At 50.7% G+C, this 12,414-nt stretch overlaps 5 protein-coding genes across 5 annotated transcripts; all 5 read left to right on the top strand.

Moving 5' to 3' along the window:
• Positions 1 to 1,589: 1,589 nt before the first annotated feature.
• On the top strand, positions 1,590 to 3,721 carry NECHADRAFT_87892 (uncharacterized protein; the record flags this gene model as incomplete). The annotated part of the gene is made up of 5 exons (XM_003047473.1): positions 1,590 to 1,958; positions 2,012 to 2,400; positions 2,464 to 3,014; positions 3,066 to 3,483; positions 3,535 to 3,721. 5 exons carry the CDS (start codon positions 1,590 to 1,592, stop codon positions 3,719 to 3,721), a joined length of 1,914 nt encoding a protein of 637 aa, XP_003047519.1.
• Positions 3,722 to 3,931: 210 nt separating this feature from the next.
• NECHADRAFT_97871 (uncharacterized protein) lies at positions 3,932 to 5,098 on the top strand (the record flags this gene model as incomplete). The annotated part of the gene is made up of 4 exons (XM_003047472.1): positions 3,932 to 3,977; positions 4,168 to 4,709; positions 4,749 to 4,820; positions 4,853 to 5,098. 4 exons carry the CDS (start codon positions 3,932 to 3,934, stop codon positions 5,096 to 5,098), a joined length of 906 nt encoding a protein of 301 aa, XP_003047518.1.
• Positions 5,099 to 7,792: 2,694 nt separating this feature from the next.
• On the top strand, positions 7,793 to 8,592 carry NECHADRAFT_87890 (uncharacterized protein; the record flags this gene model as incomplete). Its single annotated transcript, XM_003047471.1, has 2 exons — positions 7,793 to 8,155; positions 8,212 to 8,592. 2 exons carry the CDS (start codon positions 7,793 to 7,795, stop codon positions 8,590 to 8,592), a joined length of 744 nt encoding a protein of 247 aa, XP_003047517.1.
• Positions 8,593 to 9,052: 460 nt separating this feature from the next.
• On the top strand, positions 9,053 to 10,084 carry NECHADRAFT_53930 (uncharacterized protein; the record flags this gene model as incomplete). Its single annotated transcript, XM_003047470.1, has 1 exon — positions 9,053 to 10,084. The coding sequence occupies one exon, from the start codon at positions 9,053 to 9,055 to the stop codon at positions 10,082 to 10,084; it is 1,032 nt and encodes a 343-aa protein (XP_003047516.1).
• A 302-nt stretch (positions 10,085 to 10,386) lies between these two features.
• Positions 10,387 to 12,402, top strand: NECHADRAFT_54320 (uncharacterized protein; the record flags this gene model as incomplete). Its single annotated transcript, XM_003047469.1, has 3 exons — positions 10,387 to 10,738; positions 10,794 to 12,237; positions 12,303 to 12,402. 3 exons carry the CDS (start codon positions 10,387 to 10,389, stop codon positions 12,400 to 12,402), a joined length of 1,896 nt encoding a protein of 631 aa, XP_003047515.1.
• Positions 12,403 to 12,414: the final 12 nt, after the last annotated feature.

Genomic DNA, 12,414 nt, shown 5'->3' with positions numbered 1-12,414 from the left:
AGGCGTGCATACCGCGATAAGAATCGTTCCTTTCTATGATCGGTCAACTGGAAGGTCACTGTGCGTCCTGTGCTCTGTCTGCAAGCAGGGTTCCCTACATTGACAGCTACCAATGGCAAGAATCAAGCTCTTTAAGAATGGTATATTCACATGCAGAAGCTCGATAGACGGGAGTCCTGACTAGTTGAGACCCTTGGACACTGAATGTAACGCTAGAGGGTGCAGCCAGCAAGTCATTGGATGGTCAGACCTAGGAGACGACCCTGACATTAAGAATACATGAGGGGGAAAGAATGTGGCTTCGATAGATTTTAAGTTCCTTCCAGAATCGGAATGTCGTCGATATGGAGGTTTGTTGCACCATTCGGATTGTTCGGAGCCTTTTCAACCAAGGAGAGCAGAATCACAGTTGCCCGAAGGGTCCTTCTCAGGGTTCAGGCCTAGTCTTTTGATCGTCGGCGAAGGAATGCCTGGCTGGGCAGAAAAATCCCCGCCGAGAATGCACCTTAAAGTGCAGTACGCGGGTTCGAGCGTCGCATTAACGGCCCTAGTATCCCAACCTGGAAGGTCTCACAATGACCAGGGGTAGGTCGGGGTAGCAATGGACTATCGGAGAACCAAAAGAACCTCGGCTAGTGTGAAAGCCAAGAGACGCAGGGGTTTTAAACGGCGTTTACAAGGCTGGAACGCACTTTGAGCCCTTTATCACCAAGGTCGAATTAGGCAAGAGCTTCGCGGGTTTTGGGCTATCCGTAAGTCCGGCTTTCGAGCTGCCCCTTCAAGACACATCCACGTGAGGTTAAGCGCTGGAAGTTATTGTGAGGAGAACCAGCTAGCTACGTCACTGTAACCCTTAGATAGCGGGAAAGGGCTCAGATCATCGCAGTTCTATATCTGGCCGATTGATGAGCTCGTGCAGATGGTCACAGCGTATCAAGACGCCTAGAGGACGACCTGACATCCGTAAAAGGTAGCTCAGTAACTAAGGTTCTGAATAAAGAATCCACTAGTGCCCCTGATTTTCATCATGTGCCGTAGAATATTCAAAGTATTCCGATTAGGTTATTACTCCGCGAATAGGTCCACGTCAATCTCAACGATGGCCCGTCCCGATGTGACGTGCTCGTACCATCCTTGCCTTTGAACCAGACCTTCCCGTCTTGTCATAGTGCACGATGTTCCTGGATCATGACGTGCTGTTCCATGTATTTTCCAAAATATTGACCTAGCCGTAAAGATAAGATGGCTACTTGACACCATCGTTGGATAGTTCCCGCCTGATCAGATGATTCCACCATGGATGCTACCACTGTGGCTCTAACTATGACCAAAAGTTCCTCGCTATGTTATTAGAAACAAGAAGGTGATATCACTATTGGCATGGGGGTTCTTGGATAGGAAGCGGTGTCGTGAGGAAGCGCATTTGTATAGTTGAGGCTATTTCTAAGCAGAGTTTAGGTATGTATATATAAGCGGCTACTGTTCGACTTGGAGATTTAGACTCTACAGCAAGTCAGACATCATCTACTTGACCAGTCATCAAAGAGCCTCTCTGTCTTTCAAGCACCCTTGGTTACCTATCTGAAGCAATGCGCTCGGTCGATTCTCTCCTTCTGCTGGGCCTCACCGGCCTGGCATCTCAAGCCAACGCCCATCCTGCCAAGAGACAGCCCAATGACTCGCCTCTGAGCAAGAGAGGTGTTGACTTGGATGCTTTCCGCTTGCCTGAGCTGGCCAAGTATGTTCCTCAAGACGAAGTTCCCGACATCTCCAACGCCAGAATTGCTCCGTCCTCCGACTACACCAAGACTGCCGAAGAGTTTGTCAAGTCTGTGGTTGGCAAGGCCACCTTCCGTCTGGTTTCCGACCACTACGTTGGAACCAACGGAGTGGCCCATGTTCGGTTCAAGCAGACTGTCAATGACATTGACGTTGACAACGCCGACTTCAACGTGAACGTAAGTCATCTCATGATAGCTATACAATCGGTTGTACTAACTTGAAATTCTAGATTGGCGCCGATGGAAAGGTGTTCTCCTACGGAAACAGCTTCTACACTGGAAAAATCCCAGGCCCCCTGGTCAAGAGAGATACCTCGGACCCTGTCACAGCCCTTAAGAGCACTGTCGAGGTTCTTGACCTCCCCGTTGATGCTTCTGACGCCAAGGCCGAACCCAAGGGTGATGAGCATTACACATTCACTGATACTTCTGGCACTGTTAAGAAACCTGAGGCCAAGCTGGTCTATCTCATTGATGGCGAGCAGAATCTGAAGCTCACCTGGCGCGTTGAGACTGATGTCTTGGACAACTGGCTCCTGACATACGTCGACGCCGACAAGACTGAGAAGGTCGTTGGTGTTGTCGACTATGTTGCCGACCTTGCGACCTACGAGGTCTAGTAAGTCTCTACTAAAGCTCTCACTGTTTGACTCAATACTGACCTGTGTCTCTTCACGCACAGCCCCTGGGGTGTTAACGACCCCTCAAAGGGCTCTCGAAGCGTTGTAGAGGACCCTTGGAACATTGCGACATCCGAGTTCACTTGGATCTCTGACGGTTCGGCAAACTACACCACGACTCGAGGCAACAATGCTATCGCCCAAGTGAACCCATCTGGAGGCACTGCATACCTCAACAACTACCGCCCCAGCAGCAGCAGCCTCGAGTTTGAGTATACCTTTTCCACTACTCAGACTGATCCAGTCTCTTACCGTGATGCCTCCATCACGCAGCTGTTTTACACGGCCAACAAGTATCACGATCTTCTGCACCTTCTTGGTTTCAACGAGGCTGCCGGAAACTTTGAGGTCAACAACAATGGCCAGGGCGGTGCTGGTAACGATTTCGTCATCCTGAATTCTCAGGATGGCAGCGGTACTAACAATGCCAACTTTGCCACGCCTGCAGATGGCTCTCCTGGTAGAATGAGGATGTACCTCTGGACTTATAGCACCCCCCGACGAGACTCGAGCTTTGACGCCGGAGTCGTCATCCACGAGTACACCCATGGACGTGAGTAACCATCCTCCAACTTCGACTCTCTGAGATACTCATCTACTATAGTTTCCAACCGTCTCACCGGTGGACCTGCCAACGCTGGCTGCCTCTCTGGTACCGAATCAGGCGGTATGGGCGAGGGCTGGAGCGACTTCATGGCTACCGCAGTTCACCTGGGCGCCCGAGACACCCGATCTACAAACCATGTCATAGGTGACTGGGTGTACAACAACGCCAACGGTATCCGAGCGTATCCTTACAGCACCAGCTTGACCACCAACCCATACACCTACCGCAGTGTCAACTCGCTCTCTGGAGTTCATGCCGTTGGAACTTACTGGGCAACTGCCCTGTACGAGGTTCTCTGGAACCTGATTGACAAGCACGGCAAGAATGACGCTGATACTCCCACCTTTGACTCCAACGGTGTCCCTACCGATGGAAAGTATCTGGCTATGAAGCTGGTCATCGATGGCATGGCCCTGTAAGTCCTACCCCAACTACACAGCAAACAAATTCTAATGGTTTCATCTAGTCAACCTTGCAACCCCAACATGGTCCAGGCTCGAGATGCCATTCTCGACGCTGATGTGGCCCTCACTGGTGGTGACAACCAGTGCGAGCTCTGGACTGGCTTTGCTAAGCGAGGACTGGGAACTGGTGCTAGATATAGCAGCACCAGCCGCACCGAGAGCTTTGCCTTGCCCTCTGGCGTGTGCTGAGTGGCTATGGTGAATTTGAGTGAGGTTGACAGTTAGTTGGGCGAGCTTGAGATGTTTTTACTTCGATTGTTGAGAGTTTTCTCCTTCATCACGGGGTTTTTGTCCACTATCCTTAACAGATGAGGTTGTCAAGTTTGTGGAGGATTTCAAGTAGCTATATTCAACTTATTTGCAAGTGAACACTATCCACACACCATTCTGAACCAACACATGCGACATGACCCATTATTTATCAATAAATCCTCCGAGACGTCGTGTCTAGGAATGAACAAACTCTGAGAACCCTGGCCGCTATACCTAAAGTAGTCAATACACCACTGCGCCAATCCCTACAGCCTAGTCTCGGCGCCGGGTATTAGGATTCAAGTTGCGAGTATAATATGACCAGCTGCTCGACCTTTAACCCCAAGTCTGTCATTCAATCATCTCTCATATACTGATAGTAGTAAATGTGAGCAAAATTCTTGTTGTTTTCGGGGCTACGGGCAACCAAGGCTCCTCTGTCATTCGGCATGTCCTTCAAGATCCCGAGCTATCCAAGACATACACCATACGAGCCGTCCGCCGAGATCCGTCATCTTCCCGAGCAAGAGACCTTGCATCTCAAGGCATTGAGGCTGTTTCCGGCGACCCTTCGAACAAGACGTCCCTTGATAGCGTATTTAGGGGAGCTCACACCGTCTTCGCCATGACCACTTCCGACTACGATGGCGAAGCACACAAAGAAATCCAATACGGAAAGAATCTTGTCGATGCAGCTATCGCACAATGCGTAAAGTACCACATATGGAGCACGCTTCCTTCACCCAAAGTCATCTCTAGTGGCAAGTACACCAAAGTCACTGGTTTCGACGACAAGTTTGTCGTGGAAGAGTACATTCGAAGCAAAACATCACTGATGAGCGCATTTTACGCTCCCGGGTCTTTCATGCAGAACTATGCCACCATCATGCAACCCCAACCCAACCCAGACAAAGACGGATCGTATGTCATCGCTCGCCCGCTCAGAACGTCCACCACGACATAGCCGGAGACACCGGAAAGTTTGTGGCAGCGATCCTTGCCCAACCCGAGAAATTCCAAGGTAAAACATTCTCGGGTGCGACGAAGCTATACTAGATGGAGGAACAGGCTTCAATCATCAGCGCCACAACAGGCAAAGGCGTCAAGTACGTCGAGGTATCGGAAGACGTTTACAAGTCCTTCTTGCCTCCAACTGCGCAGGATGAGCTGCTTCGGATGATGCTCTATCAGCAAGAGTTTGGCTATTACGGGCCTCAAACCGAAGCTGAGGTCGCCTGGTTTGTCGAGAATGCAAGAAGGAACCCTACAACCTTCAAAGAATTCCTAAGAAAACATCCCCTCACGCTGAAATAAGGCCAAGCCCTGTCTCAAAATGCATGTCTCGGATCATGGAAAGAGCGAAAAGGCCGAGGCAATGGTTGCCAAGCATTTACCTCGAAGAAGTTAGTCAGCATGTGCCAGCGGAAAGTTACATTCTGGGGGAAAATGTCAGAGAGAACGACCCCTCTTTGCAATCTTTGCCTTATCTGATGCCACCCCACTCGACTCGACTCGCGCCGCTCACCGACTCGACACAAGGGTATTGTATGGACTACCCAGCAACCGCTACGCGCCATGGGCACGTCTAGTGAGGATAGCATCACCAGTTCCAGCGAGGACTCTACCTCTTCCATCCATTTCCTCCCTGTCGTGACCATCCGCTCCAACAACAACCGTCGCGATGTTGAGCTTCTCCGCTCTAGCGCCAGGTCGCACTTGGCCAGGAACATGCACCGTCAGAACAAGTTCAAGACGGGCAAGTCCAAGGCTGCTGAGGATCCGAGTAAGAGCTTAGATCGACCGATTCTCAAGGAGCCCGAGGATATCGTCAACCAGCGGAAGTTGGTGCGATACTACCAAGTGCCCGACAAGATGGTTGATGATCACACCAAGATGCTGCTGCACTATTGCCGAACCTGCTTCTGGCCTGGCTTCGGCATGGGTGCAGCGACTTTGCACATTCCCCCTTTTGCCTTCAGTTATAGCAACCTCGTTTCTCAGGGTCCGGCCTTGTACCACGCTCTCCTCTGGCAAGCAGCCGTCAACCTCAATTTCAACCGCTGTTCGAGAGTGACAGACATTGGTAGCATCAAACATTACCAGCAGGCCGTAGGTCATATTACCCGAGAGGTCTTCAGACCCATTTCGGAGATCGGGGAAACAACCCTGTACGCTATTCTCAGCCTGGTTGGGCCCGAATTCGGCATCAGCCAGCAAAACCGACGAGCCTCGATGGCCTTTGACCCACCTCTATCCAAGCTTGCTTGGATCCATGCATTCAGCAGGCATCCACTCACACCGATGCATGCAGATGCTCTGTATCAGCTTGTTGACATGAAAGGCGGCATCGACAAGCTCCCGACACCAGGCTTCCGAGCTGATCTAAACACCATGGATCTTATTCGATCATCGCAGCAGCTGAAGAGACCCCATTTCCCTGTTTCCAATGTATTTGATTCAATAAAGGGAAAGCATAACAGAGACCTGTATTTCGGTCATGCTTGCGACTTTCAGGCTGTCGCCTCTAACGAGCGCTCAACGGCAGAGATTGATCGCTTGGCGCAACTCGGACTGCCTCAAGAGATGCTGGAAGTCATGCTCGATATGCATGTCTGGGCTAGCATTCTGGAAAAGTACCAATCCCGACAATTGTCCAATCCTGACCTATCACTCATGGGCTCCCACCGAGATCTCATCCAGCATCGACTTCTTAGCACACTTCCAGAGTATGACAAGTTTGGTTCCACAATGGCTATTGAGTGGGTTGAAGATGCAGGGGCAGGGTCTCAGCTCAACCTTGGCGACCTTGTTCAGACAGGGTTACTCATCTTTGCCATCGGGGTCACATTTCCCATCACTTACGAGCATGCATTTCAAGTCACTGGCCAACGACTAAAACACCAGCTGCAACGTGAGGCCCACCTCCTCATAGGTCTAGGCCTGCACGATCTTGTCCTGTGGCTTGCCATGCTTGTTGCAATGTGCGCTGAGCAAGTGGGTGATGATGAACTGGGTACTTGGTGTACGGGATTCTTGTGCCACGTTGAGCGTGTTCGATGCAGGGGGCCTCTTTCTGGTGGTGTCAATGCTTCCAGACCCTGGCACGAGGTCAGGGATCATTCTTTGGCTCCATTTCTGTGGTCCAGTGTGGCGTGTGATGTTGCAGGGGAGTCGATATGGGGACAAGTCCAGGGGTTGTTGAGCAGGCCAGTCGGAGGGAACACGGCTTTTATGTAGGTAGTCAATGTTACACAAGTGAAGACAAGGCTTGAATGTTAAATACCCGTTGGTCCATGCGTACATGCTCGAGCTTCAAGTCCTGTGATCTATACCCAGCCTCAACACATGCACCTCCCAAGGCGCCAAGTATGAGATGCCACCAACAGACCTCATGGCATGGCCTTTGCCCACATGACTCGTCACTAAGACACTCCATACCAGAACGATCCTCTTCGCTCGTCAATAAAGACTTGACTAGGGTAGCGAGTGAACAACAGACAGGCATACTCGGACTATACCATTTCGGGATATTACACTAGTGGGACAACATGTTGTCGCCTGCATGAGTTGGTCTCCACGCCCGGTCTTTGATATGTGACTTTGGTAAGCAATGGAACAACTTTTCAACGGGTTTATCGAGTTGTTATTCCTCTTTCGGATTTACCGCGGGTGCCGAGCCTTATCCCCTTTCTTCGCGTCGCGAATCCTGAACTCCCGGACGTTTCGTCTTGTCTCTGCTTCACGCTCAACCTCGTGCTTGAGATCGAGATTGATATCCCGTGTTTTCGTAAAGCCTGACAAAACATGGTAAGATTTTCTAATTATCTAAGAGTCAAATTCTGCTTTGCATTAATAAACAGCCCGAGCTAGCCAGGTTCAAGTCGAGGCAACTGATTTTGTATAAATAGCCGTCATAGACTCGTAGCTTACAACTCTAAACAGCATACTCCTTCACTGAACCTCCTTTGCTTCTCAGTTGAGGTCCGAAAACCCTTTTGTTGATTCACCATGTCCCTTAACGACAAAGTCATTCTCATTACGGGCGGCTCCAAAGGCATCGGCAAAGCCATTGCTGAGCAGGCAGCCGCTCAAGGCGCGAAAGTTGTCATCAACTACTCCAGCGATAGCACTGCTGCGAACGAGCTCGTCGAGAAGATTGGTTCTGAAAAGGCCCTTGCTGTTCAGGCCGATGTTTCGAGTGTCACTGAGATCGAGAAGCTCGTCAAGCAAGCAGTCGATAGGTTCGGAAAGATTGACGTTCTTATCCCCAATGCCGCCGCTGCTCCCATGAACGATCTCGAAAGCACAACGGAACAAGATCTCGATCGATCGTTCAACATGAATGTCAAAGGACCTTACTTTCTTGTTCAGGTGAGTCCTTGGCTGATCCAAAACCTAACATCCGTGCGCTTGCTAATACCCTCCAGAAAGCTGTCCCACATATGCCACGAGACGGGCGAGTGATCCTGCTTTCCAGTGGTGTCCTTCACCAATCTCAGGTCGCACCTCGTTATCTGCTTTATGCTTCCACCAAGGGCTCCATTGAGCAGATGACACGAATCTTGGCAAAGGACCTCGGTGCCAAGTACGGAATCACGGTCAACGCTATTGCCCTAGGCCCTACCGCGACTGAACTGTTCTTCAAGGGTAAACCTCAGGAACTCATTGATAGCATCGCCAATTTTAGCCCTTTGGGTCGTCTTGGTAAGCCGGGGGAGATTGCAGGTTTGGCGGTATTCCTCGCTGGGCCGAGTAGCTCGTGGGTTTCTGGGCAGGTCATTGGGGCCAACGGAGGGTCATTTGTCTAGGTAAATAGAAGAACAAACAAGGCAAGAATTTATGTTCGCCAACGGCGCTTATCATACGTCTCTTGGATATTGCCTAGCGAGTGGCTCGCTCAGAGACACAATGCGTCTCTTTCCTCTATCATACGCATCTCAAGTGGATCTAGGCTCTACAATCATGCGAGCCACGGAATAGAAAAATTGTCTCCATCGATTATTTATCAAATCGCGGAAAGAGGCCAGCATCAAGCATGCATTAACCTTGTATGTGCTGTAACCACACCCGTCAGCGCTAGGGCACAACCAGAGAGTAGCACAATCTCGATCTCCCATAACTTAGTGTATTGCCCTAATAGAGACAAGTCACTGAAGCAAAAAGCCAAGGTTACAATCGATGTGCTAGATGTTGCAACCTTAGCAGCCTTTCGGTATGTGTATAAAGGAGGGGGCGCATGGTCAAATGTACAAGCCAGCAAGACTCACCATGTCGACTACCACGAAAACCGGAACTGAGGACGCAAAGTGGCAGCTTGCTGAAGTTGCCAGCCCTCACCTCTCTAATCCTGTCTCTGTCTATGTTGCCAGAAACATACCATGTACCTCAAATTCAAACCGCTTCCAAAATATTACTGTCTATGCTCCACGCGCTATCAAATCCTTGGTCGGTATTGGCGAAACCATCACTTCTCTTCCCTCTGTTGCTTCCCCTTCCAAGGGCACCCGATGGCTCATCCATATTCATGGCGGCGCCTGGAGAGACCCTTTCCTAGATTCCTCATCTATCGAAGCTGCAGTGGCCCATGCGTTTTCATCTGATGATTCGGACGTGCCCATCTCGGCAATTGTCTCCGTCAACTACACCCTCTCCCCGTTTCCTACGCACCCCACTCTGCCCTATGATGCGTCTCGCAGTGCAAGGCACCCCAGACACATCAAAGATGTTCTCCAAGCCTTCGCACTACTTCGCTCACTCGGACTCAAAGACGACTCGTATCTTCTATCGGGTCATAGTGCCGGCGCTTGCCTTGCATTCCAGGCGGCTTTGTTTGGCGCGCAACACTGGGGTCCTGAGTTCGAAAGAATCCCTTCACCGCCACGTCCTGCGGCCGTTCTTGGTTTGAACGGTTTATACGATATCCCGGATCTTGTCAGTGGCTTGGGCGACTCGCACAAACATCTCCAGGAAGTCTATGAGATTCTACTAGTACAGGCTTTTGGAGAGGACCAGACTGCATGGCCAGCGGCAAGTCCAGCAAGGTTCGATGCCAAGACGCTGATTGGAAGGGTTGAGGAAGGGAGGGTCGCCCGTCTCGTCCTACTTGATCAGAGTCCGGAGGATCAGCTTGTACCAATCTCTCAAGCAGACAAGATGGAGAGAAGTTTAAAGGAGGTCCAAGGAATCAAAGTCGTTAGAGGCCGCCGCTGTCAAAGCAGACATGCTGCTCCCTGGGAAGAGGGTTACATGATTTGGCAGAGCGTTCTAGATGTCCTGGGCATGCTGGATAGTGAGGGCTGAGCAGGGAAATATTTATGCGGTCCCGCAGGTTAGCATGTCCTGATACGTCTTAATGAAACTATTCAATGCTGTGAATCTTCATGCAAGCGAAACTAAGCCTGTGGCGAGTGAGGCTATAACTACCAAAGATCCCGTCCTTGAGGCGGCTGTGTGCTGCAGTCAGACACTCCGCCACAGTGGGGGCCAAATTAGAGGCCTAGAGGCCTCATTAGGCACCACCCGTGAAGAATAAAGAGAAGCGAAAGTGCAAATTGTTCTCATGAATTACATACAAGTGGACTCTTTCTTGGCATTCTCCAGTTATGGCTTCTTACACTTACAAACCGGTCACGGCGTCCCAGATCCGCCTCGTCACCGTCACTCAGCCTACCCAGAACGGCCCACTCAAGGCGAGCATTGAGCATGTCGACTTAAACCCCGAGGATCCTATCAAGTACACGGCGCTTTCATATTGCTGGGGCGATTCTAGCAATCTTATCGAATTGCCATGCGATGGGGAAGTTCTTCGAGTAACTCCCTCGTTGTACGAGGCGCTTGGGGAGATCATCAAGTTCAGCCCTCACAAGGCCTTGTGGATTGATCAAATATGCATCAATCAAGACAACTTGGAAGAAAAGGCGGAGCAAGTCTCTAAAATGAACATGATCTACGACAGTAAGTTTAACGTTACATATCTCGGTACTCAGCGCAGCATGCTCACTATACACAGAGGCCGAAACAGTCCTTGCATGGCTAGGACCAGCTATCGCGTCCACTCCTTTGGCCTTTGACTTTGTCAAAAAGGTGGGCGACATTGCCCTCCCCAAGGCTACAGACATGTTTCGATGGGATGCATACGCCGACGACGGAGAGCACGAGAAGACAAAACTTGAGCGAGTTGAGAAGTACACCCAAGAACAGTCTCTCGAGCTAGGCATCCCTTTCGACGACGAAACCTCATGGGACGCCTTCTCTGAGTTCTTTGATCGACCCTGGTTCCAACGCATGTGGACTGTACAAGAAATCATCCAAGCTCGCAAGGCCATTGTCGTCTGTGGATCACACAGCCTTCCCTGGGAGCATGTCAGCGCAGCTGCCAGGTGGTTCTGCCATAAGGCCAAAGCCATCCACGATAGGAACAATCGCAAGGTGGATGGTATGTGCCTCGTCACTCAAATGGTTGCAATCCCATGGCGTTCCAAGTCGGGCAGTGAATACATGCCTCAGCTCTTTGGCCAGAAGACGCGGCCTACATGCAAATGGGCGTTGCGGGATCTTCTCGAGCGTCTACGACCTCGTCAAGCCAGGGATCCTCGAGACAAGGTATATGCCCTAGTCGGCATTAGTGAAGAGGATTACCGCTTCTGGGGCGACAAGGGCGTGCGCATTGACTACTCACTCTCCGTCGAAGAGGTCTACGCCCAGGCAACCGAGGAGATCATCAAGTCGGAGTTCATGGATGGCCTGGACACCATATGGTCTGCTCGACAGCGGAGCGAAGTACCAGGTTGGCCAAGTTGGGTCCCTGATTGGAGAATGGAGACCGGGTACGGCTGTACTTGGGGTATCGGTCAACCGTTCAAGGCAACAGATGGTGACAAGGGCAAACACACATTTATTCCCACAGATGAGCCTCTTACTCTCGCAGTTCAGGGCAAGATCATAGGCCGCGTCACATACAGAAGCGAGTACCGCCATTTCGGAGAGCTTTTCCAAAACAGTCGACTTCGAGAGGTGTACAACGACTGTATGGACCGGCTCAAGTCATATCCAACCGGAGAGCAAGTCGAAACCGCATTCGGCCTCACGCTCATTGGCGGTCTTCCATTGACCAAGACATTGCAGAAACTGAACATCACAACAGAGACATATACCGAAAAGTATATGGACTTTTACGATGTGACACAAATGTCGAGGGAGACGCCGGAACAAGATGCTGCCCGAAACGAGATATTACAGACATTCTACAAGCTCGGGTTCGACTTGACCTGGATTCAAGAAGTCATGGATGCCTACTGTGAGCGGAGGTTCTTTGTCACTGACAGCGGCCACATGGGGCTGGGTCATCACGACGTGTTGGAAGGGGATCTGATTGTGCAAGTTCTCGGTCTGAGGTGGCCTTGCGTGCTAAGGCCTAAGAGTGAGAACCATGATGACGGTTTCGAGTTTATCGGGTAAGTTTGATTACCTTCTCAGCTGTATCCTTCTAGTATCAGGCAAAGCTAACAGGTGTATCTAGGGAGGCGTATTGCCATGGCTTGATGAATGGAGAGGCCATTGAAGAGCTACCCAAGGACGAGGAGGGCAATCATATCGGGCAACTTATGCTTCTAAAGTAGAAATAATGGTTA

This window comes from Fusarium vanettenii (genome assembly GCF_000151355.1).
Source record: "Fusarium vanettenii 77-13-4 chromosome 12 genomic scaffold NECHAsca_15_chr12_5_0, whole genome shotgun sequence".
NCBI classification, from domain to species: Eukaryota; Fungi; Ascomycota; class Sordariomycetes; order Hypocreales; family Nectriaceae; genus Fusarium; species Fusarium vanettenii.
Note: the sequence above shows the minus strand (reverse complement) of the source record. Positions and strands in the feature narration are given on the sequence as shown.